This window comes from Salmo trutta, chromosome 23 (genome assembly GCF_901001165.1).
Source record: "Salmo trutta chromosome 23, fSalTru1.1, whole genome shotgun sequence".
NCBI classification, from domain to species: Eukaryota; Metazoa; Chordata; class Actinopteri; order Salmoniformes; family Salmonidae; genus Salmo; species Salmo trutta.
In genome coordinates this window covers 45,741,345-45,769,105 of record NC_042979.1, presented here as the reverse complement: position 1 = coordinate 45,769,105, position 27,761 = coordinate 45,741,345, and the positions used below count along the sequence as shown (strand labels likewise).

General features: G+C 45.9%; 1 protein-coding gene across 5 annotated transcripts in view; it reads right to left on the bottom strand.

The window, feature by feature from the left end:
- Positions 1-27,761, bottom strand: part of wdr7 (WD repeat domain 7) — a 149,790-nt gene that overhangs the window by 85,122 nt on the left and 36,907 nt on the right. For all 5 annotated transcript variants that reach the window (XM_029710513.1, XM_029710511.1, XM_029710512.1 and 2 more), the window contains 3 exons: positions 18,106-18,253; positions 17,613-17,861; positions 14,851-15,071 (listed from right to left, as the gene is read on the bottom strand). In XM_029710513.1, the coding sequence (XP_029566373.1) occupies positions 14,851-15,071; positions 17,613-17,861; positions 18,106-18,253 (618 nt within the window). The remainder of the gene's footprint in view (positions 1-14,850; positions 15,072-17,612; positions 17,862-18,105; positions 18,254-27,761) is intronic.

Below are 27,761 nucleotides of genomic sequence, written 5' to 3'. Positions count from 1 at the left end.
TCTACCCCTACCTACAGTACATATCTACCCCTACCTACAGTACATATCTACCCCTACCTACATATACATATCTACCCCTACCTACAGTACATATCTACCCCTACCTACAGTATATATCTACCCCTACCTACATATACATATCTACACACCCCTACCTACAGTATATATCTACCCATACCTACAGTATATATCTACCCCTACCTACAGTATATATATATCTACCCCCACCTACATATACATATCTACCCCTACCTACAGTATATATCTACCCCTAACTACAGTACATATCTACCCCTACCTACATATACATATCTACACACCCCTACCTACATATACATATCTACCCCTACCTACAGTATACATCTACCCCTACCTACAGTATACATATCTACCCCTACCTACATATATATATATCTACCCCTACCTACATATATATATCTACCCCTACCTACAGTATACATACCTACCCCTACCTACAGTATACATACCTACCCCTACCTACAGTATACATACCTACCCCTACCTACAGTATACATATCTACCCCTACCTACAGTATACATATCTACCCCTACCTACAGTATACATATCTACCCCTACCTACATATACATATCTACCCCTACCTACATATACATATCTACCCCTACCTACATATACATATCTACCCTACCTACATATACATATCTACCCCTACCTACAGTACATATCTACCCCTACCTACATATACATATCTACACACCCCTACCTACATATACATATCTACACACCCCTACCTACATATACATATCTACACACCCCTACCTACATATACATATCTACACACCCCTACCTACATATACATATCTACCCCTACCTACATATACATATCTACCCTTACCTACAGTATACATATCTACCCCTACCTACAGTATATATATCTACCCCTACCTACATATACATATCTACCCCTACCTACAGTATATATATACCCCTAACTACAGTACATATCTACCCCTACCTACATATACATATCTACCCCTACCTACATATACATATCTACCCCTACCTACATATACATATCTACCCCTACCTACAGTACATATCTACCCCTACCTACATATATATATCTACCCCTACCTACATATACATATCTACCCCTACCTTTCAGTATACATATCTACCCCTACCTACAGTACATATCTACCCCTACCTACAGTACATATCTACCCCTACCTACATATACATATCTACACACCCCTACCTACATATACATATCTACACACCCCTACCTACATATACATATCTACACACCCCTACCTACATATACATATCTACACACCCCTACCTACATATACATATCTACACACCCCTACCTACATATACATATCTACACACCCCTACCTATAGTATACATATCTACACACCCCTACCTACAGTATACATATCTACCCCTACCTACAGTATATATCTACCCCTACCTACATATATATATCTACCCCTACCTACAGTATACATACCTACCCCTACCTACAGTGCATATCTACCCCTACCTACAGTATACATATCTACCCCTACCTACAGTATACATATCTACCCCTACCTACATATACATATCTACCCCTACCTACATATACATATCTACCCCTACCTACATATACATATCTACCCCTAACTACATATACATATCTACCCCTACCTACATATACATATCTACCCCTACCTACATATACATATCTACCCCTACCTACATATACATATCTACCCCTACCTACAGTACATATCTACCCCTACCTACAGTATATATCTACCCCTACCTACATATACATATCTACACACCCCTACCTACAGTATATATCTACCCATACCTACAGTATATATCTACCCCTACCTACAGTATATATATCTACCCCTACCTGCATATACATATCTACCCCTACCTACAGTATATATCTACCCCTAACTACAGTACATATCTACCCCTACCTACATATACATATCTACCCCTACCTACATATACATATCTACCCTACCTACATATACATGTCTACCCCTACCTACATATACATGTCTACCCCTACCTACATATACATATCTACCCCTACCTACATATACATATCTACCCCTACCTACATATACATATCTACCCCTACCTACATATACATATCTACCCCTACCTACATATACATATCTACCCCTACCTACAGTAAATATCTACCCCTACCTACAGTACATATCTACCCCTACCTACAGTACATATCTACACACCCCTACCTACATATACATATCTACACACCCCTACCTACATATACATATCTACCCCTACCTACAGTATACATCTACCCCTACCTACAGTATACATATCTACCCCTACCTACATATACATATCTACCCCTACCTACATATACATATCTACCCCTACCTACATATACATATCTACCCCTACCTACAGTACATATCTACCCCTACCTACATATACATATCTACCCCTACCTACAGTACATATCTACCCTTACCTACAGTACATATCTACCCCTACCTACAGTACATATCTACCCCTACCTACAGTATATATCTACCCCTACCTACATATACATATCTACACACCCCTACCTACAGTATATATCTACCCATACCTACAGTATATATCTACCCCTACCTACAGTATATATATCTACCCCTACCTACATATACATATCTTCCCTACCTACAGTATATATCTACCCCTAACTACAGTACATATCTACCCCTACCTACATATACATATCTACCCCTACCTACATATACATATCTACCCCTACCTACATATACATATCTACACACCCCTACCTACATATACATATCTACACACCCCTACCTACATATACATATCTACACACCCCTACCTACATATACATATCTACACACCCCTACCTACATATACATATCTACACACCCCTACCTACATATACATATCTACCCTTACCTACAGTATACATATCTACCCCTACCTACAGTATATATATCTACCCCTACCTACATATACATATCTACCCCTACCTACAGTATATATCTACCCCTAACTACAGTACATATCTACCCCTACCTACATATACATATCTACCCCTACCTACATATACATATCTACCCCTACCTACATATACATATCTACCCCTACCTACATATACATATCTACACACCCCTACCTACAGTACATATCTACACACCCCTACCTACATATACATATCTACACACCCCTACCTACATATACATATCTACACACCCCTACCTACATATACATATCTACACACCCCTACCTACATATACATATCTACACACCCCTACCTATAGTATACATATCTACACACCCCTACCTACATATACATATCTACACACCCCTACCTACATATACATATCTACCCCTACCTACATATACATATCTACACACCCCTACCTACATATACATATCTACCCACCCCTACCTACATATACATATCTACCCCTACCTACATATACATATCTACCCTTACCTACCCTTACCTACAGTATACATATCTACCCCTACCTACATATACATATCTACCCCTACCTACAGTATATATCTACCCCTACCTACAGTATACATATCTACCCCTACCTACAGTATACATATCTACCCCTACCTACAGTACATATCTACCCCTACCTACATATACATATCTACCCCTACCTACATATACATATCTACCCCTACCTACATATACATATCTACCCCTACCTACATATACATATCTACCCCTACCTACATATACATATCTACCCCTACCTACAGTACATATCTACCCCTACCTACAGTATATATATCTACCCCTACCTACATATACATATCTACCCCTACCTACAGTACATATCTACCCCTACCTACAGTATACATATCTACCCCTACATACAGTATACCTATCTTCCCCTACCTACATATACATATCTACCCCTACCTACAGTACATATCTACCCCTACCTACAGTATATATATCTACCCCTACCTACATATACATATCTACCCCTACCTACAGTATATATCTACCCCTACCTACATATACATATCTACCCCTACCTACATATACATATCTACCCCTACCTACAGTACATATCTACCCCTACCTACAGTACATATCTACCCCTACCTACAGTATACATATCTACCCCTACCTACAGTACATATCTACCCCTACCTACATATACATATCTACCCCTACCTACATATACATATCTACCCCTACCTACATATACATATCTACCCCTACCTACAGTACATATCTACCCCTACCTACAGTATACATATCTACCCCTACATACAGTATACCTATCTTCCCCTACCTACATATACATATCTACCCCTACCTACAGTACATATCTACCCCTACCTACAGTATATATATCTACCCCTACCTACATATACATATCTACCCCTACCTACAGTATATATCTACCCCTACCTACATATACATATCTACCCCTACCTACATATACATATCTACCCCTACCTACAGTACATATCTACCCCTACCTACAGTACATATCTACCCCTACCTACATATACATATCTACCCCTACCTACAGTATATATCTACCCATACCTACAGTATATATCTGCCCCTACCTACATATACATATCTGCCCCTACCTACATATACATATATCTACCCCTACCTACATACACATATCTACCCCTACCTACATATCTACCCCTACCTACAGTATACATATCTACCCCTACCTACATATACATATCTACACACCCCTACCTACATATACATATCTACACACCCCTACCTACATATACATATCTACACACCCCTACCTACATATACATATCTACACACCCCTACCTACATATACATATCTACACACCCCTACCTACATATCTACACACCCCTACCTACATATCTACACACCCCTACCTACATATCTACACACCCCTACCTACATATCTACACACCCCTACATACATATACATATCTACACACCCCTACCTACATATACATATCTACACACCCCTACCTACATATACATATCTACACACCCCTACCTACATATACATATCTACCCCTACCTACATATACATATCTACCCCTACCTACAGTATATATCTACCCCTACCTACAGTACATATCTACCCCTACCTACAGTACATATCTACCCCTACCTACATATACATATCTACCCCTACCTACATATACATATCTACACACCCCTACCTACATATACATATCTACACACCCCTACCTACATATACATATCTACCCCTACCTACAGTATTCATATCTACCCCTACCTACAGTATACATCTACCCCTACCTACATATATATATCTACCCCTACCTACAGTATATATCTACCCCTACCTACATATACATATCTACCCCTACCTACAGTATATATCTACCCCTACCTACATATACATATCTACACACCCCTACCTACATATACATATCTACACACCCCTACCTACATATACATATCTACCCCTACCTACAGTATACATATCTACCCCTACCTACAGTATACATATCTACCCCTACCTACAGTATACATCTACCCCTACCTACATATATATATCTACCCCTACCTACAGTATATATATCTACCCCTACCTACAGTATATATCTACCCCTACCTACATATACATATCTACCCCTACCTACAGTACATATCTACCCCTAACTACAGTATACATCTACCCCTACCTACATATATATATATATATATATCTACCCCTACCTACAGTATATATCTACCCCTACCTACATATACATATCTACCCCTACCTACATATACATATCTACCCCTACCTACATATACATATCTACACACCCCTACCTACATATGTATATCTACCCCTACCTACATATCTACCCCAATAACCTCCAACCCCTACACATCGACTTGGTACTGGTACTCCCCGTATATAGCCATGTTATTTTCTACTTCCTGTATATACCCATGTTATTTACTATTGTTTTATCTTATATTTAACACTGCATTGTTTGAAAAGGACCAGTAAGTATGCATTTCACTGTTAGTCTACACCTGTTGTCTACAAAGCATGTGACAAATAAAATGCAATTTGATTTGAAGAGGGAGAGACGGAAGGGAGGTAGGGAGAGACAGAGGGAGTTAGGGAGAGACAGAGGGAGAGACAGAGGGAGAGACAGGAGAGAGGGAGAGACAGAGGGAGAGACAGAGGGAGAGACAGAGGGAGAGACAGAGGGAGAGACAGAGGGAGAGACAGAGGGAGAGACAGAGGGAGAGACAGAGGGAGAGACAGAGGGAGAGACAGAGGGAGAGACAGAGGGAGAGACAGAGGAGTGACAGAGGGAGAGACAGAGGGAGGTAGGGAGAGACAGAGGGAGGTAGGGAGAGACAGAGGGAGGTAGGGAGAGACAGAGGGAGGTAGGGAGAGACAGAGGGAGGTAGGGAGAGACAGAGGGAGAGACAGAGGGAGGTAGGGAGAGACAGAGGGAGGTAGGGAGAGACAGAGGGAGGTAGGGAGAGACAGAGGGAGGTAGGGAGAGACAGAGGGAGGTAGGGAGAGACCAGAGGGAGGTAGGGAGAGACAGAGGGAGGTAGGGAGAGACAGAGGGAGGTAGGGAGAGACAGAGGGAGGTAGGGAGAGACAGAGGGAGGTAGGGAGAGACAGAGGGAGGTAGGGAGAGACAGAGGGAGGTAGGGAGAGACAGAGGGAGGTAGGGAGAGACAGAGGGAGGTAGGGAGAGACAGAGGGAGGTAGGAGAGAGAGGGAGGTAGGGAGAGACAGAGGGAGTTAGGGAGAGACAGAGGGAGTTAGGGAGAGACAGAGGGAGAGACAGAGGGAGAGACAGAGGGAGGTAGGGAGAGACAGAAGGGAGGTAGGGAGAGACAGAAGGGAGGTAGGGAGAGACAGAAGGGAGGTAGGGAGAGACAGAGGGAGGTAGGGAGAGACAGAGGGAGGTAGGGAGAGACAGAGGGAGGTAGGGAGAGACAGAGGGAGAGACAGAGGGAGGTAGGGAGAGAGGGAGGGAGAGGAACTGAAAGCAGACTAAATGGTGACGAGCGCTGACAGGCAATGTTCTGAGTGTTGATGTAGTGGTAGAGGAAACCTTGACCATGAGAGAGATGAGGGAGTGAGGAGGGAAGGAGAGAGGGGGATATCAGGACTACAAGGACAAATCACTCTTCATCACTGTCGTCCCTCCTGCCGCCACCGGCTGCTGCAGGGCAATTAACCATCCACCCCACACCACTCCAGGCTACAGAGCCTGACCGATTTATCGGTTGACCGATATTATCAGCCGATATTATCCTTTTACCAACGTATGTATCAGCTTTCTCAATCCACCGAACAAGGACTGATGTAAAATGCAGAGAAAACGCATGAGGAAACTAGCCGTTCTTCATAGAATAGGACTTTTATTATTGTATTTCATTATTTGCCCTGGAGAGGTAAGCCTGGAGAGCCATCTTGCCTTGGCACTCTACAGCAAGACTGGAACACTATCAGCCAACGCATCTATACAGCATTGATGTATGGGCTGTTGCTTGTCAGGGACTGGTTCAATTTCAAGATTCACCACCCACATCGATCCAGCTAACTACTTGATGCCATTCACCACGGGTGAGTGCATTCCGGAATCTTTGCGACATCGCTAAACTAAACCTCTTGAACCTCAGCCCTCACCCAACTCGAACCTCAGCCCTTACCTCAACCCTTACCCAACTCGCACCTCAGCCCTTACCTCAACCCTTACCCAACTCGAACCTCAGCCCTTACCTCAACCCTTACCCAACTCGCACCTCAGCCCTTACCTCAACCCTTACCGAACCTCAAACCTCACCCAACTCGAACCTCGAACCTCACCCAACTCGAACCTCGAACCTCACCCAACTTGGACCTCACCCAACTCGAACCTCGAACCTCACCCAACTCGAACCTCGAACCTCACCCAACTCGAACCTCGAACCTCACCCAACTCGAACCTCGACCCTCACCCAACTCGAACCTCGACCCTCACCCAACTCGAACCTCAACCCTCACCCAACTCGAACCTCAACCCTCACCCCAACTCGAACCTCAACCCTCACCCCAACTCGAACCCCAACTCGAACCGTAGCCATTTTAAAATGTCAACTTCAGTGGGATCCCGGATAGCAAGGACCGTTCACTGAGGCAACGCTCGGGGGCGTAAGGCAACGCTCGGGGGCGTAAGGCAACGCTCGGGGGCGTAAGGCAACGCTCGGGGGCGTAAGGCAACGCTGTGCCAGCTGTGAATTTTGCAATGATGTCTTTCCTTTCAAGTGACAACTACGAGAATTCAGTGGCTACAGCCCTACAAAAATCCATAAAAACACAGCTAAATACCAATACATTGAAAATATGTCTTCAGAGGCCAGTTTCTTCCTGGAATGAGTGCAGTGTCTCCTGTTCTCAATAGAGTAGCACAGTTTTTCATTAAAAAAAATTGTCTTTCTGGTGCTCCTAAATATTATGTGGTGTTTACATGAATGTTCTTGCCTCAAATGTAAGAAATCAGATTTTTCAATATCTTAGTAGGCAGTATTAAACACAATCTATAAAGATGTATATATTTTTTTAAATTCCAGCAATAAAAATAGACCTATCGGTAGACACGGTATATTGGTCCCTGGTGAGGTGTGGAGCCCGACTGATATGTGATTTTTGGATCCGATTTTAAAGTGGATATACTTTAAAATCGGATCCAAAAATTACATATCAGGCGGGCTCCTCACCTCACCAGGGTTATACTGTATCCAGCTAACACACCACCACCTCACCAGGGTTATACTGTATCCAGCTAACACACACACACACACACACCACCTCACCAGGGTTATACTGTATCCAGCTAACACACACACACACCACCTCACCAGGGTTATACTGTATCCAGCTAACACACACACACACACACCACCTCACCAGGGTTATACTGTATCCAGCTAACACACACACACACCACCTCACCAGGGTTATACTGTATCCAGCTAACACACACACACACACCACCTCACCAGGGTTATACTGTATCCAGCTAACACACACACACACACACACACACACACACACACCACCTCACCAGGGTTATACTGTATCCAGCTAACACACACACACACACCACCTCACCAGGATTATACTGTATCCAGCTAACACACACACACACCACCTCACCAGGGTTATACTGTATCCAGCTAACACACACACACACACACACACACACACACACCACCTCACCAGGGTTATACTGTATCCAGCTAACACACACACACACACACCACACACACACACCACCTCACCAGGGTTATACTGTATCCAGCTAACACACACACACACACCACCTCACCAGGGTTATACTGTATCCAGCTAACACACACACACACACCACCTCACCAGGGTTATACTGTATCCAGCTAACACACACACCACCTCACCAGGGTTATACTGTATCCAGCTAACACACACACACCACCTCACCAGGGTTATACTGCATCCAGCTAACACACACACACACACACACCACCTCACCAGGGTTATACTGTATCCAGCTAACACACACACACACACCACCTCACCAGGGTTATACTGTATCCAGCTAACACACACACACACACACACACACACACACACACACACACACACACACACACACACACCACCTCACCAGGGTTATACTGTATCCAGCTAACACACACACACACACACCACCTCACCAGGGTTATACTGTATACAGCTAACACACACACACACACACACACCACCTCACCAGGGTTATACTGTATCCAGCTAACACACACACACACACACACCACCTCACCAGGGTTATACTGTATCCAGCTAACACACACACACACACCACCTCACCAGGGTTATACTGTATACAGCTAACACACACACACACACACACCACCTCACCAGGGTTATACTGTATCCAGCTAACACACACACACACACACCACCTCACCAGGGTTATACTGTATCCAGCTAACACACACACACACACACACCACCTCACCAGGGTTATACTGTATCCAGCTAACACACACACACACACACACACACACACACACCACCTCACCAGGGTTATACTGTATCCAGCTAACACACACACACACACCACCTCACCAGGGTTATACTGTATCCAGCTAACACACACACACACACACACACACACACACACACCACCTCACCAGGGTTATACTGTATCCAGCTAACACACACACACACACACACACACACACACACACACACACACACCACCTCACCAGGGTTATACTGTATCCAGCTAACACACACACACACACACACCACCTCACCAGGGTTATACTGTATCCAGCTAACACACACACACACACACACACACCACCTCACCAGGGTTATACTGTATCCAGCTAACACACACACACACCACCTCACCAGGGTTATACTGTATCCAGCTAACACACACACACACACACACCACCTCACCAGGGTTATACTGTATCCAGCTAACACACACACACACACACACACACACACCACCTCACCAGGGTTATACTGTATCCAGCTAACACACACACACACACACACACACCACCTCACCAGGGTTATACTGTATCCAGCTAACACACACACACACACACACCACCTCACCAGGGTTATACTGTATCCAGCTAACACACACACACACACACACACACCACCTCACCAGGGTTATACTGTATCCAGCTAACACACACACACCACCTCACCAGGGTTATACTGCATCCAGCTAACACACACACACACACACACCACCTCACCAGGGTTATACTGTATCCAGCTAACACACACACACCACCTCACCAGGGTTATACTGCATCCAGCTAACACACACACACACACACACACACACACACACACACACACCACCTCACCAGGGTTATACTGTATCCAGCTAACACACACACACACACCACCTCACCAGGGTTATACTGTATCCAGCTAACACACACACACACACACACCACCTCACCAGGGTTATACTGTATCCAGCTAACACACACACACACACCACCTCACCAGGGTTATACTGTATCCAGCTAACACACACACCACCTCACCAGGGTTATACTGCATCCAGCTAACACACACACACACACACACCACCTCACCAGGGTTATACTGTATCCAGCTAACACACACACACACACACACACACCACCTCACCAGGGTTATACTGTATCCAGCTAACACACACACACACACACACACACACACACACACCACCTCACCAGGGTTATACTGTATCCAGCTAACACACACACACACCACCTCACCAGGGTTATACTGTATACAGCTAACACACACACACACACACACACCACCTCACCAGGGTTATACTGTATCCAGCTAACACACACACACACACACACCACCTCACCAGGGTTATACTGTATCCAGCTAACACACACACACACACCACCTCACCAGGGTTATACTGTATACAGCTAACACACACACACACACACACACCACCTCACCAGGGTTATACTGTATCCAGCTAACACACACACACACACACCACCTCACCAGGGTTATACTGTATCCAGCTAACACACACACACACACACACACCACCTCACCAGGGTTATACTGTATCCAGCTAACACACACACACACACACACACACACACACACAACCACCTCACCAGGGTTATACTGTATCCAGCTAACACACACACACACACCACCTCACCAGGGTTATACTGTATCCAGCTAACACACACACACACACACACACACACACACACACCACCTCACCAGGGTTATACTGTATCCAGCTAACACACACACATCACACACACACACACACCCACACACCACACACCACCACCACTCACCAGGGTTATACTGTATCCAGCTAACACACACACACACACACACCCACACCACCTCACCAGGGTTATACTGTATCCAGCTAACACACACACACACACACACACACACACCACCACCTCACCCAGGGTTATACTGTATCCAGCTAAACACCACACAACACCACACCACCGCACCAGGGTTATTACTGTATCCAGCTACACACACACACACACACACACCACCTTCACGCAGGTTATTACTGTATCCGCTAACCACACACACACACACACACACACCACACACCACCTCACCAGGGTTATACTGTATCCAGCTAACACACACACACACACACACACCACCACCTCACCAGGGTTATACTGTATCCAGCTAACACACACACACACACACACACCTCACCAGGGTTATACTGTATCCAGCTAACACACACACACACACCACACACCACCAGGGTTATACTGTATCCAGCTAACACACACACACCACCTCACCAGGGTTATACTGCATCCAGCTAACACACACACACACACACACCACCTCACCAGGGTTATACTGTATCCAGCTAACACACACACACCACCTCACCAGGGTTATACTGCATCCAGCTAACACACACACACACACACACACACACACACACACACCACCTCACCAGGGTTATACTGTATCCAGCTAACACACACACACACACCACCTCACCAGGGTTATACTGTATCCAGCTAACACACACACACACACACACCACCTCACCAGGGTTATACTGTATCCAGCTAACACACACACACACACCACCTCACCAGGGTTATACTGTATCCAGCTAACACACACACACACACACACACACCACCTCACCAGGGTTATACTGTATCCAGCTAACACACACACACACACACACACCACCACCTCACCAGGGTTATACTGTATCCAGCTAACACACACACACACACACCAACACCTCACCAGGGTTATACTGTATCCAGCTAACACACACACACACACACACCACCTCACCAGGGTTATACTGTATCCAGCTAACACACACACCACCTCACCAGGGTTATACTGTATCCAGCTAACACACACACACACACCACACCACCTCACCAGGGTTATACTGTATCCAGCTAACACACACACACACACCACCTCACCAGGGTTATACTGTATCCAGCTAACACACACACACACACACACACACACACCACCTCACCAGGGTTATACTGTATCCAGCTAACACACACACACACACACACACACCACCTCACCAGGGTTATACTGTATCCAGCTAACACACACACACACACACACCACCTCACCAGGGTTATACTGTATCCAGCTAACACACACACACACACACCACCTCACCAGGGTTATACTGTATCCAGCTAACACACACACCACCTCACCAGGGTTATACTGTATCCAGCTAACACACACACCACCTCACCAGGGTTATACTGTATCCAGCTAACACAAGTCAAGGCTATTATACTGTACAAGGACTAGAGTCTGTATCCAGGGCCAAAAGCAGGGTTAGACAGACAGTGGGAAGTGTATGGGTGAAATACAGAGAGCCTTTAACAACGCTCTGGAGAAGACTGCTGCTCAGGGTCATCTTTATGAACCAATCAGCTTGGATGTTGGATGTACTAAGGAGGACGAGGAAGAGGAGCCATCCAGACAGACACAGGTAACTCCCCAACAGGGATTATGGATCCCTCCATCCCTCCAGCATCGCTCTCTCTCTCTCTCACGTATCAATTAAATGTCCCGCTCCTTAAGTATCGACGTGCTGTAAAGTAGCTGCATAACTAAACAGGTCATTAAGAGCAGAATAGACACCTTTACTTACAGTGTGGACCAGTCTCATGTAATGGACACCAATTTGGTACCTGTCATTCAGACAGAGAGACAGACAGAGAGGATAGAAGAGAATACTTGGCTGCTGAGGGAGGGATGGACGGATGGATGGACGGATGGATGGACGGATGGATGGACGGACGGACGGACGGATGGATGGATGGGTGGATGGATGGAGGGACGGAGGGACGGACAGATGGACGGATGGACAGATGGACGGAGGGAGGATGGGTGGATGGACGGAGGGATGGATGGATGGAGGGACGGACGGACAGATGGACGGATGGACGGACGGACAGATGGACGGATGGACAGATGGACGGAGGGAGGGATGGGTGGATGGACGGACGGAGGGATGGACGGATGGACAGAGGGAGGGATGGGTGGATGGACGGAGGGGCGGACGGACGGACAGATGGACGGATGGACAGATGGACGGAGGGAGGGATGGGTGGATGGACGGAGGGATGGACGGATGGACAGATGGACGGAGGGAGGGATGGGTGGATGGACAGAGGGATGGACGGATGGACAGATGGACGGAGGGAGGGATGGGTGGATGGACGGAGGGAGGGATGGGTGGATGGACGGAGGGATGGACGGATGGAGGGACGGACGGACAGATGGACGGATGGACAGATGGACGGAGGGAGGGATGGGTGGATGGACGGAGGGATGGACGGATGGACAGATGGACGGATGGGTGAGTGGACGGATGGAGGGATGGACGGATGGATGGAGGGACGGAGGGAGGGATGGGTGGATGGATGGAGGGATGGGTGAGTGGACGGATGGATGGGTGGATGGATGGAGGGATGGGTGAGTGGACGGATGGATGGAGGGATGGATGGAGGGATGGAGGTTGTGTGTGCATGTTTGTGTGTGTGAGACGGGCCTCTCCACTTCTCTTAAGAAGAAGCAGGAGGCAGCATTGAGTGAGATCAGAGGGCAGGACTAGAATCAACTAGCACTCTGAGGCCTCGCCTCTCTATGCTGGAAAATGCACTACAGTCCTTTAAAAAAAAAAAAAGGCTAGTTTTTTTGTTGAAAACACATTCATATTTTCATTAGTCTGATGAAAGAGTGAGGGCTGGGGAGGGAATTCAAAAACAAATTCACTTCACTTCTATATGTGTAAACTGTACTCACGCTGCAGTTCTCAGGGGGAACCAGGATCTGTGTGATCTCTCCTCCGTGAATACAGAAGACGTGTTTCATCTCCCCAGTGAAGATGTCCCAGACGATGACGCTGAAGTCCACACCGCCGGAGACCAGGGAGCGCTGGTCGTAGCGAGGGGACACCTGGTGGGGGTACAGCAGGCACGTCACCTTGTTACGATGACCCCGCAGGGTGCGGTGAGGGGGCCAGCCTATAGAGAGAGGAGATAGTAACACAGTCACTAACCCTCAGGGTGCGGTGAGGGGACCAGCCTGGGAACGAGAGAAGACCTTTTTATAATGTAGTACATGCTCTTATCCAGAGATACAATCAGTGGTAAAACAATCCCACACACCCCTCCATCCGATACTGTAGACCCTGATGATACAAACCTTAGAAATCACAAGATATATGGGCTGCAGGACGCGACTACAGGCTATTGATTATTTGAGAAAGTAGCTAATAAAATATATTGCACTCTGTTCCTTGCCTCAGGCTGCACAAACTGTTCTCAGCAAGTGGTCATATTTTCACCCATCAATCAAACTATTCTCAATGTAATCTAGTCTTACCTAATATGTAAAATGAGTTTTGATTCAGAATGGCCCATTTATTAACGGGCAGGAACAGAGGGGGGGAAGAAACACATGTTATCTGTTTGCACTGGAATAGGAAATGGAGGCCACTTTCCCACCGGTCCCTTTTCCACTCATATTGGGCAGGTTCCTCTGGTCATTCTGCAGCGCGACCAGTGATATTAAAGCTCAAACTGCTCATGCCATGGACTCTCCAACCTTGTTCCTGCAGCGACCAAGTGAATAATTTGGGAAACCAAGTTAAATCTGTCTGGGGACATAGACAGTAAAAATGCCTTTCAGAAGAAAACCCATTTCATGAAACTGTTGGCAGGCCCTCTCTCTCCACGGCGCTGGAGAAAGCAGTGAGAGAGGGGAGGAGATGGAAACGCTAGGTGACATTCTGTTTGTATAAGGTTATGTGTCAGCCTATTAATAATTAGGAATATATAAAAATGCCTCATTACAAGGCTATTCAAAAATCTAATTCACTATAATTGTAGGCAAATCAGAACGTTTAATTTAGGCTAAACCAAAGATGACTTAAAATCAGTAACACACTTTTCTGCCAGCTGTAGGCTATGTATAACGGCACAATCGCCATTTTAAAAATCAGTTTTTTTTTGGAGCTTGGGCTCATATATCGGTCTAAGCTTATGCATAAACTGTAATTTGCATATGGGTGTTTTGAAATAATCATCCCCTTAGAAAACACTGTCCATTTCATTGTGTTTGGTTTCAAAACCACCACCACCACCACCACAAACCCACGTTTTCACACTCAGTTTCAACCACAGTGAGGTGACTTATAAAAACACACTGTTTTCATGATGAGTGTTTGATGTGATTTGAAAATCAAGTCCTGAGTACCAGGCCAATAGGACCTGATGGAGGGACAATAGAGCCCTGAGTACCAGGCCATTAGGACCTGATGGAGGGACAATAGAGCCCTGAATACCAGGCCATTAGGACCTGATGGAGGGACAATAGAGCCCTGAGTACCAGGCCATTAGGACCTGATGGAGGGACAATAGAGCCCTGAGTACCAGGCCATTAGGACCTGATGGAGGGACAATAGAGCCCTGAGTACCAGGCCATTAGGACCTGATGGAGGGACAATAGAGCTCTGAGTACCAGGCCATTAGGACCTGATGGAGGGACAATAGAGCCCTGAATACCAGGCCATTAGGACCTGATGGAGGGACAATAGAGCCCTGAGTACCAGGCCATTAGGACCTGATGGAGGGACAATAGAGCCCTGAGTACCAGGCCATTAGGACCTGATGGAGGGACAATAGAGCCCTGAGTACCAGGCCATTAGGACCTGATGGAGGGACAATAGAGCCCTGAGTACCAGGCCATTAGGACCTGATGGTTGTTAACAAGCTGGGTACTACTAACACATGTCCAGAGTGATTAAAAGGAGGTTACCATGACTCAACGGTCACGTGGAATTTGTCTGCGGTCATGACTGCTGGTGTGGCGGTAAAACAGCCGCCGCCACAGCCCTATGTACAACAGTCTTAGGTATCCCCTTTGCTTTTTCCCTTTCCCACCCCCTCCCTCACCCACACTCTCCCCTGACCCCCCCTCCCTCACCCACACTCTCCCCTGACCCCCCTTCCCTCACCCACACTCCCCTGACCCCCCCTCCCTCACCCACACTCCCCTGACCCCCCCCTCCCTCACCCACACTCTCCCCTGACCCCCCTCCCTCACCCACACTCCCCTGACCCCCTCTCCCTCACCCACACTCTCCCCTGACCCCCCTCCCTCACCCACACTCTCCCCTGACCCCCCTCCCTCACCCACACTCTCCCCTGATCCCCCCACACTCCCCTGACCCCCCCTCCCTCACCCACACTCTCCACTGACCCCCCCACACTCCCCTGACCCCCCCACACTCCCCTGACCCCCTCCTCCCTCACCCACACTCTCCCCTGACCCCCCCCTCCCTGACCCACACTCTCCCCTGACCCCCCTCCCTCACACTCCCCTGACCCCCCCACACTCTCCCCTGACCCCCCCCACACTCTCCCCTGACCCCCCCCCACACTCTCCCCTGACCCCCCCCCCACACTCTCCCCTGACCCCCCCCCACACTCTCCCCTGACCCCCCCCCCCACACTCTCCCCTGACCCCCCCCCCCACACTCTCCCCTGACCCCCCACACTCACCTCTACGCAGCATGTGTTCTCCCTGCAGAAGCTGTACGATGGCGGTCTGTGTGGCAGGGACCAGGATGATGCTTCCATCCTCTCTGCCACACACCAGCCTGCCCTGGGAGGGGATGTAGACGCTGGCCGTCACCTTGATGGGCTCCTCTGACCCGGGCGTCACACTCAGCTGGTCTATGATGCCCGCCGACAGAGGAACCAGCTTGTCAAAGGCCTCCTGGAGGGAGATGGTGGAGGACACCTGGAGCTCTGGAGGGTCGTGGAAGTAGAGAACAACAGTATTAACTATGTACAGACCCAAACAGACACATCTATCCAACCTGACTTAGACCAGAGAAGGGCCTTTGCTTAGTGGCATTGCATAGTCATAAAGATGAACCATAAGGAATGTACGACACATGCCCTGCACTGGAAAGGAATGATTTCACTGGTTTTTGCCAGCTGATCCCTATAGACTTGGGGCACTTCCGCCACCTAGTGGACTAAATGGTACCTGCTGCGGTGGAGAGAGGCTGCAGGGGCGAGGTGTCTGGGATGCTCCAGAGGGTCAGGCGTCCGGCTGAATCTCCCTGGACCAGCAGCTTGTGGAAGGGCTCCCGACGGCCATAGAAGAACCGTGTCACCGGGGGACAGATGAGTAGCTGGAACACGGAACACAGAACGTTAGAAGAGGAAAACAGTGTTCTAGAATGTCAACACTAGTATTATGTCTGTATATCTCTGCTTTCAGGGCCTTATCTATGACAGGACATTACTGTCTCTGGGCAAAGCACAGTACCATGGAACGAACGAACGAACATACATACATACATACATACATACATACATACATACATACATACATACATACATACATACATACATACATACATACATACATACATACATACATACATACATACATACATACATACATACATACATACATACATACATACATACATACATACATACATACATACATACATACATACATACATACACACACATACATACACCATCCTATATCCATGCCAATACCATTATTTGTGCGGTGTGATAAATGGTCTAGTCCTAATCATAATTATTTCATAACTACAGGGATTGTATTAAAGGATAGTAATGGTGAGAATGAAAGCAGGACGGCGTACTCTAGTCTTGTTGTACCGTGGACCTAAAAACTCCAGAATATTGTATTCTGCTCTGTACCAGAAGGGAAAGCCGGGCTTGCAGGGGGACATGATCTCATGCCATGGGAGCATTGGGATGTGCTGTTAACGTTTAGCACTATAAAACATCACTGTGATATTAAGAGGATGCCAAGCTGGAAGAACTGACTGCTTACTCAACTACCAACAGGGTTATCTACAGTACAGCACATGCATTGACCCCCTCCCATACTAAAATATCCCCTAACTCAGGTCTCTGGACAGCAAGGCACTGAATCATCTGGATACAAACCAGCTATCTAGACACAATGTTTAATTGTTGAGGCAGAACACTGGTGCCATGAACAAAATATGAGACTTGTGAAAACTCGAATATGTTTTTCTGTTTGCCTGCCTAACAGATCTAGCAGGACTGAATATCAATAGTTATGCATGTTGGTTAATGATCCTTCACTAACTGACCCTTTGCCTAGTAAAACTAATTGCACACTGGTCAAAAGTAGTGCACTACGTAGGGAATAGTGTACCATTTGGGACGCAAACTTTGATCTTTCATTTGACCTATTTACACTGCTATAATTGTGTTCCTGACTGCAGTACAAAAAAGGCACAGTGGTAACCAACCTAACGACAACCTAACGACCTGGCAACCTGCCCGCTGACCCCATTTCCAGGAAGTCCTAGTTAATGTGATTGTCACGGTAACAGAAAAAGATGGGATGGAACCGGATCCCTGTAATGTCTAATGGAGGAGACACTCTGTGGCCAGGTTGTCAGGTCGTTGGTCACCTGACATGATGAGGTCGCTAGCTGTCTAATATGAGGTTGCTAGATGCTCAGACTACAGTCAATTAATTGACTTGTTTTGTTTCCCAGACAGTGTCAAGGCAGAAGTGATAGTTAAATGAAGGCCCTCTTAAAAAATAACTAACCTTGATCATTGCCTGAATATAAAATACACACACAAAAAAAAGTACATCAGATGTTTACTAGCATGGAAATCAGCGGACTGAACAATAAACGTAGCATGTATGAAGTTATTTACTGTTTATCATATGTCAAAACTGTGTAGGTTAACAGGCTTATGTGTATACAGATGTCGGATATTAATTTAACCTCTTTCGTCGCAGGAGGAAAATAAATCCTGAAGCAGAAAGATTTGAATAACAGAAGAAAATATTTAGAATGGCCACCAGGTGGCAGCTTGAAGCAGTGTTCGTATACCATGCAGTACATAAACTCAGCAAAAAAAGAAACGTCCCTTTTTCAGGACCCTGTCTTTCACAGATAATTCGGAAAAATCTAAATAACTTCACACATCTTCATTGCAAAGGGTTTAAACACTGTTTCCCATGCTTGTTCAATGAACCATAAACAAATAAACAATTAATGAACATGCACCTGTGGAACGGTCGTTAAGACACTAACAGCTTACAGGCAATTAAGGTCACAGTTATGAAAATTCAGAACACTTAAAGAGGCCTTTCTACTGACTCTGAAAAACACCAAAAGAAAGATGCCCAGGGTCCCTGCGTGAACGTGCCTTAGGCATGCTGCAAGGAGGCATGAGGACTGCAGATGTGGCCAGGGCAATAAATTGCAATGTCCGTACTGTGAGACGCCTAAGACAGCGCTACAGGGAGACAGGATGGACAGCTGATCGTCCTCGCAGTGGCAGACCACGTGTAACAACACCTGCACAGGATCGGTACATCTGAACATCACATCTGCGGGACAGGTACAGGATGGCAACAACAACTGCCCGAGTTACACCAGGAACGCACAATCCCTCCATCAGTGCTCAGACTGTCCGCAATAGGCTGCGAGAGGCTGGACTGGGGACTTGTAGGCCTGTTGTAAGGCAGGTCCTCACCAGACATCACCAGCAACAACGTCGCCTATGGGCACAAACCTACCGTCGCTGGACCAGACAGGACTGGCAAAAAGTGCTCTTCACTGACAAGTCACTGTTTTGTCTCACCAGGGGTGAAGGTCGGATTTGTGTTTATCGTCGAAGGAATGAGCGTTACACCGAGGCCTGTACTCAGGAGCGGGATCGATTTGGAGGTGGAGGGTCCGTCATGGTCTTGGGCAGTATGTCACAGCATCATCGGACTGAGCTTGTTGTCATTGCAGGCAATCAACGCTGTGCGTTACAGGGAAGAAATCCTCCTCCCTCATGTGGTAACCTTTCTGCAGGCTCATCCTGACATGACCTTCCAGCATGACAATGCCATCCAGCCATACTGGTCGTTCTGTGCGTGATTTCCTGTAAGACAGGAATGTCAGTGTTCTGCCGTGGCCAGAGAAGAGCCCGGATCTCAATCCCATTGAGCACATCTGGGACCTGTTGGATCAGAGGGTGAGGGCTAGGGCCATTCCCCCCAGAAATGTCCGGGAACTTGCAGGTGCCTTGGTGGAAGAGTGGGGTAACATCTCACAGCAAGAACTGGCAAATCTTGTGCAGTCCACGAGGAGGAGATGCACTGCAGTACTTAATGCAGCTGGTGGCCACACCAGATACTGACTGTTACTTTTGATTTTGACCCCCCTTTGTTCAGGGACATATTATTCCATTTCTGTTAGTCACATGTCTGTGGAACTTGTTCAGTTTATGTCTCAGTTGTTGAATCTTATGTTCATACAAATATTTACACGTGTTAAGTTTGCTGAAAATAAACGCAGTTGACAGTGAGAGGATGTTTCTTTTTTTGCTGAGTTTATATGTAGGCTACGTGGAGGCTTTTTTTAGAGGCTACAGCATTTCTCTGCTGAATTCTTATGTGAATTATAATAAATTGACATTTAAGTGGTAGATGTATTTTGCGTTTTTTTTTAAATATCAATTGTTTTATTATATGTTGAAGGCAATCAATAGGTAGAATAAATGATTGGTGACCTCCGTGCCGGTGTGGTGCAGCAGATAACATATAAATGTTCGAATCCGGCCCACTGCTCTTTGACTCATGGATGAATGTCTATTTTTGAAACATTAATTCAGAGTGGTTAGGGGCAGGCAATGGTTTGGGGAAGGCTTAATGCCGCGTTCAAAACAACTGGAAACTCGAAATCGCCAACTTCCGACTTCAGTGCGTTCAAGACAACTGGGAACGAGGTCGGAATTCCAAGTTGGAAACTCTTTCCGACCTGAAGATCACTGACGTCATGATTTGACCTCGAGTTTCCAGTTGTCATGAACGCACCGAAGTCAGAGATTACCGATTGAAGACTTCCCGCACTAGTCCGGCTTGTGTAGCCAGCGGACATGAGTTGGTCTTAGACAAGTGATGTGGTAGTTCCCGCCTGCGAACTTCAAAACAAGTGTCTGCCCTTGGCTCAAGATGTTGGTTGATACTCTGAACCCCGTGGCAGACCCGGGTTCAGAGTATCATGAGTGTTACACTTACAACCAAAATCTGTCCAGATATGTTTGCCCTCTGGTTGGTTTTGTCATCGGAACAACTTAGGCCTGTTTGAACAGACTAAGGGCGATTGACAAGCATTAGGTACAATAGAAAAAAGTACTTCCACGTTTACCACGGAAAATCTACTGTGGAAATATACCCGACACTTTGTATGATAGGAAACTTAATGTTTATATATCCTACTGACTTAATATTTTTTTTTTTTTCTATTTATGTTATACAAACAGTGTTTGGTATGGCCATTTCTTTTCAAGATAAAATATCCCGATTTACTTTATTAACTTTCACAGTTCAAATACGGACAGTCCAGTCCGTATTTGAACTGTGAAAGTTAATAAAGTAAATCGGGGGGGGGGGGGGGGGGGGGGGGAATTGAGTTATTTGTGCCAGGAGGGCGTTGGCCGGAATCGATCCCACGCTGACACGGTAGGCCACTGTGTTCTTGGGGACCTTCAATGCTGCAGAAAATTGTTTGGTACCCTTTCCCAGATCTGTGCTTTCCCACAATCCTGTCTCAGGGATCTACGGACAATTCCTTCAAACACATGGCTTGGTTTTTGCTCTGACATGCACTGTCAACAGTGGAACCTTCTATAGACAGGTGTGCCTTTCCAAATCATGTCCAATCAATTGAATTTACCACAGGTGGACTCTACCACAGAAACATCTCAAGGATGATCAATGGAAAAAGGATGCACCTGAGCTCAATTTCGAGTCTCATAGTAAAGGGTCTGAATACTTACATAAATAACGTAAACTTTAAACAATTTCTAAAAACCTGTTTTTTAATTGTTATTATGGGGTAGTGTGTGTAGGTTGATGAGGGAAAAAAATAATTAATCCATTTTAGAATAAGGCTGTAACGTAACAAAATGTGGAAAAAGTGAAGGGGTCTGAAAACTTTCTGAATCCACTAATTTCTACTAACATGTCAACTATGGAACTAGATGCAAGCCATGGAGTAGGTGAAGTTTTTCCGGGCTCCTGCTGAAACTGCATTTATTTAATACCTTCTTTGTGCTTTGACACAAAAAGAACTAGGAAACAGTCTTTGAATGACATGCTTTACTTTGTTGAACTTTTATTTTTGTTTTAATGCATAAATGGCGCATAACCTGCAAGAGTTTAAGTTCAATACTAGGTGGTGATATGAATTGCGTACTGTCGCCCAATCTGGATCATAGCTCTCCTAAGGTGTCAACTTCATCAAAGACAGTATCCACAATTCAGCTATTTCTTAAGGCATATGGCATATCTGATGCGTGACATTTCTCCCACAGCCAGAGGCTATTCTTTTTCTCACCAGTTTCATTAGACCTTCTCACGTACAGATTACTTCTTCCTAGACAATATATTTCTGCAACTTATCATGTAGTGTGACTAGCAAGCTATAGTCATTTCCGATCATTCTCCTTTATTATGAAACTAATTTAACCAAATACACAGCCTAATTATCACCCTTGGTGTCTTAACTCACTACTGCTATCAGAATAATCCTTTGTTGCTTTTAAATCATCTCAAATTTAGCTGTTTCTTGAACTTAATCAAACCCCTGGAAGGTCTCCTACAACAGTATAGAAATCAATGAAGGCTTATCTAAAGGGGCCAAATTATTTCCTACAGCGCAAGATTAAGGAAGTGCAATATTCAACGCCTAGGGGAACTTACAAATAACATCTGGGATTTGGATATGGCATATTCACTCTTCATCCGCAGATTTACTAAAACAACGTTTGACACTTCAGACAGAGTTTGATTGTCTTTCAACTCGACAAGCTGAAAATCTAATTAGTAAATCTCAATACACAAATTATGAACATGGAGAGAAATCAGGGAAAACGCTAGCACACCAGCTGCGTTAGAGAACCGCAAATCAAACCATACCTGAGATAACTGAGAAGCTGGGTAACAAATGCATTAATCATTTAGAGGTGCTTTCATGACTTTTACTCACAATTCTACACTTCAGAATCTGCTGGTAATGCTACCTTACTCGACACCTTCTTTGAGAACATAGATATTCCTACAGTTGAACCGGAGAAAATTGCTGAATTAGAGAAACAGTTCTCTGTAGAAGAGAATGTGTTGGCAATTAAATCTATGCAGCGTGGTAAATCCCTGGACAAAAATTCTCAGATCAACTCTGTCCTCTTGCTTTCCATATTTGAGGTATCATTCTCCTCAAACTCTTTACCCTCAACAATAAGACAAGCATGCATTTCACTTATTCTGGAAAAAGAAAAAAACCCTCGAGTGTGGTTCGTATAGGCCAATTTCTTTAAGTCCTTTACTCCTACCCTATGCCTGCAGTGTGCATAAATAATAACCTTTCATCCTATTTCCAACTTCAACGTGGGACAAGACAGGGTTGTCCTCTGTCCCCTCAGCTTTTTGCCATCGCAATTGAGCCTTCAGACATAGCAATACGTAATAACGCCACTATCAAAGGCATTAGAAGAGGGGGCTTAGAGCAAAGACTCACTCTATGCGGATGACATGATATTATATATGTCAACCTTAAATTGGTCTTCCAGAGATCCAGGATCAACTAAAGACATTTGGTAAAATATCCTGGTATAAAGTTAAATCTACAAAAAAGTGAATTGATGCCTATTAATGTAAACTTATTTTAGTCATGTACCCTTCAGAGTCACTACAGAGAAATATTTGGGAATTTGGGTTAAACATGATTTCAAAGATCTCTATAAAGCCAATGTCCCTCACTCTGCCTGAAAAAGGACGCTGGGATGTACTTTTTCCCCTTTCTTTGGGCGGAATAATTAACACTTAAAAATGAATGTAGTACCTAAGTTTTTATACTTATTTCAACATATTCCTATCGTTCTGACCAAATCTTTTTTTATCATCTCCATAGATAAACTGATATCTGCTTTTATCTGGAACAAGAAAAAGCCTTGGATAAGTAATGGCGTATTGCAGAGATCTCTTCCCCAGGTTGGTCGAGCACTTCCGAAGTTTCAATGTTATTACTGGGCAGCTTATATAAGAATCATTCTATATTGGATTACAGAAATCCCTGATGTTGCAGGCCCGAAAAGGTTGACCTTGGAGATCACATCCTGTGGTTCCACTTCCTTAGTTGTCTTACTCTGACCTAAACTAGCTGAGTCTGTTTCCAAATACACTAAAACCTCTATTGTGAAACATTCTCTAAAAATCCGGAAACAGTTCAGACGAACGTTTCAACTTCTGCCCCATCATGGAAGATGGCGCCGACGGAGTTGGCAGCGTCGTGACTAGCTCTTAGGAAAAACTGCGGTATTTCGTTTTTTTATTTTACATACTATTTTTTTACACATTATTAGCTTAGGAAATGTTGTGTCTCATTACATACAGCCGGGAAGAACTATTGGATATTAGAGCGGCGGTAACTCACCAGAACTACCAGAATTACGACCAAGAATACGACTTCCCTGGAGCAGATCCTTTGTTCACTCTCCCCAGAGCAATTGAACTTATTCCAGAGGCCAACCCAGAACATCGCCGGCGGAGGACAGGCACTCGAGATGGCCTGCTGGTGCGACTTAGGAGGGCACACCACCCACCACGTCAGAGTATATTACTTGCTAATGTTCAGTCATTGGACAATAATGTAGACGAGCTCAGGGCGAGGATTTCTTTCCAGAGAGACATCGGGGCCTGTAACATACATATGTTTCACGGAAACATGGCTCTCTTGGGATATTCTGTCAGTCAGTAAAGCCTGCAGGATTCTCAGTACATCGCGCAGACAGGAATAAATCTCTCTCTGAGAAGAAGAAGAAGGGCGGTGGTGTATGTTACATGATTAACGACTCATGGTGTAATAGTCATTTTGTTCCCCCGACCTAGAATACCTCACAATTAAATACCAACCATATTATCTCCCAAGAGAATGATCCTACGTCATCACCACGGTCATTTACATCCCGCCTCAAGCCAAAACGTTGACGGCCTTCAAAGAACTTCACTGGACTTGCAAACTGAAAACCACATATCCTGAGGCTGCATTTATTGTAGCTGGGGATTTTAAAGAAAACCTGAGGACCAGGCTGCTGAATATTTATCAACATGTCAACTATACTACTCACGCGGGTAAGACTCTCGACCATTGCTATTCAAACTTCCGGAATGCTTACAAGGCCCTCCACCGCCCTCCTCTCAGAAAATCTGACCAAGACTCCAACTTGCTCCTCCCGTCCTTTTGGCAGAAACTCAAACAGGAAGGGTCCGTGCTTCGTACTAATTAAGGCTGGTCAGACCAATCGAAATCCACGCTTCAGGATTGTTTTGATCACGTGGACTGGGAGAGCTTGTGAAAATAGTCTAGACGAGACGTATGTGGCAGGGTCTACAGACAATCACGGTTTACAAAGGGAAAACCAGCCACGTCACGGACACCGACGTCTTGCTTCAGGACAAGCTAAACACCGTCGCCCGCTTAGAGGATAACACAGTGCCATCGACGACGCCCGCTCCCAAGGACTGTGGGCTCTCGTTCGCCATGGCCAACATGAGTAAGACATTTAAGCGTTTTAAACCTCGCAAAGCTGCAGGTCCAGACGGCATCCCTAGCCGCGTCCTCAGAGCATGCGCAGACCAGCTGGCTGGAGTGTTAACGGGCATATTCTATTACTCCCTATCCCTGTGTGCTGTCCCCACTTGCTTCAAGATGTCCACCATTGTTCCTGTACCCAAGAAAGCAAAGGTAACTGAACTAAATTACTATCACCCCGCCCTGTGCAACTGGGTCCTGGACTTCCTGACGGGCCGCCCCCAAGTGGTGAAGGTTGGAAACAACACCTCCACTTCCCTGATCCTCAACACAGGGGCCCCACAAGGGTTATGTGCACAGCCCCTCCTGTACTCCCTGTTCATCCATGACTGCAGGGCCTCCAACACAATCATAGATTTAGCAGAAGACACAAGCATAGAAGCCCTGATTACAAACAATGATGAGACAGTCTACAGGGAGGTGGTTAGGGCCCTGGTGGAGTGGTGCCAGGAAAACAGCAGAGGGAGCACACCCCCCCATCCACATTAACGCGGTGGAGAAGGTGGAAAGCTTCAAGTTCCTCGGCGTACACATCACTGACAATCTGAAATGGTCCACCCACACAGACAGTGTGGTGAAGGCACTGTCTGTGACCCTCAAACTTAACAGATGCACAACTGCAGTGCCTGCAACAGCAGGGCTCTCCAGAGGGTGTTGCGGTCTGCCCAATGCATCACTGGGGACACACTGCCAGCCCTCCAGGACACCTACAGCACCCGATGTCACAGGAAGGCCAAAAAGATCATCAAGGACAACAACCACCCGAGCCACTGCCTGTTCACCCCACTACCATCCAGAAGGCGAGGTCAGTACAGGTGCATCAAAGCTGGGACCGGGAGACTGAAAAACAGCTTCCATCTCAAGACCATCAGACTGTTAAACAGCCATCACTAGCCGGCTACCACCCGGTTACTCAACCCTGCACCGTCGAGGCCGCTGCCCTATATACATAGACACAGAATCACTGGCCAGTTTAATGTGTACATACCGCTTTACTCATCTCATATGTATATACCTACAT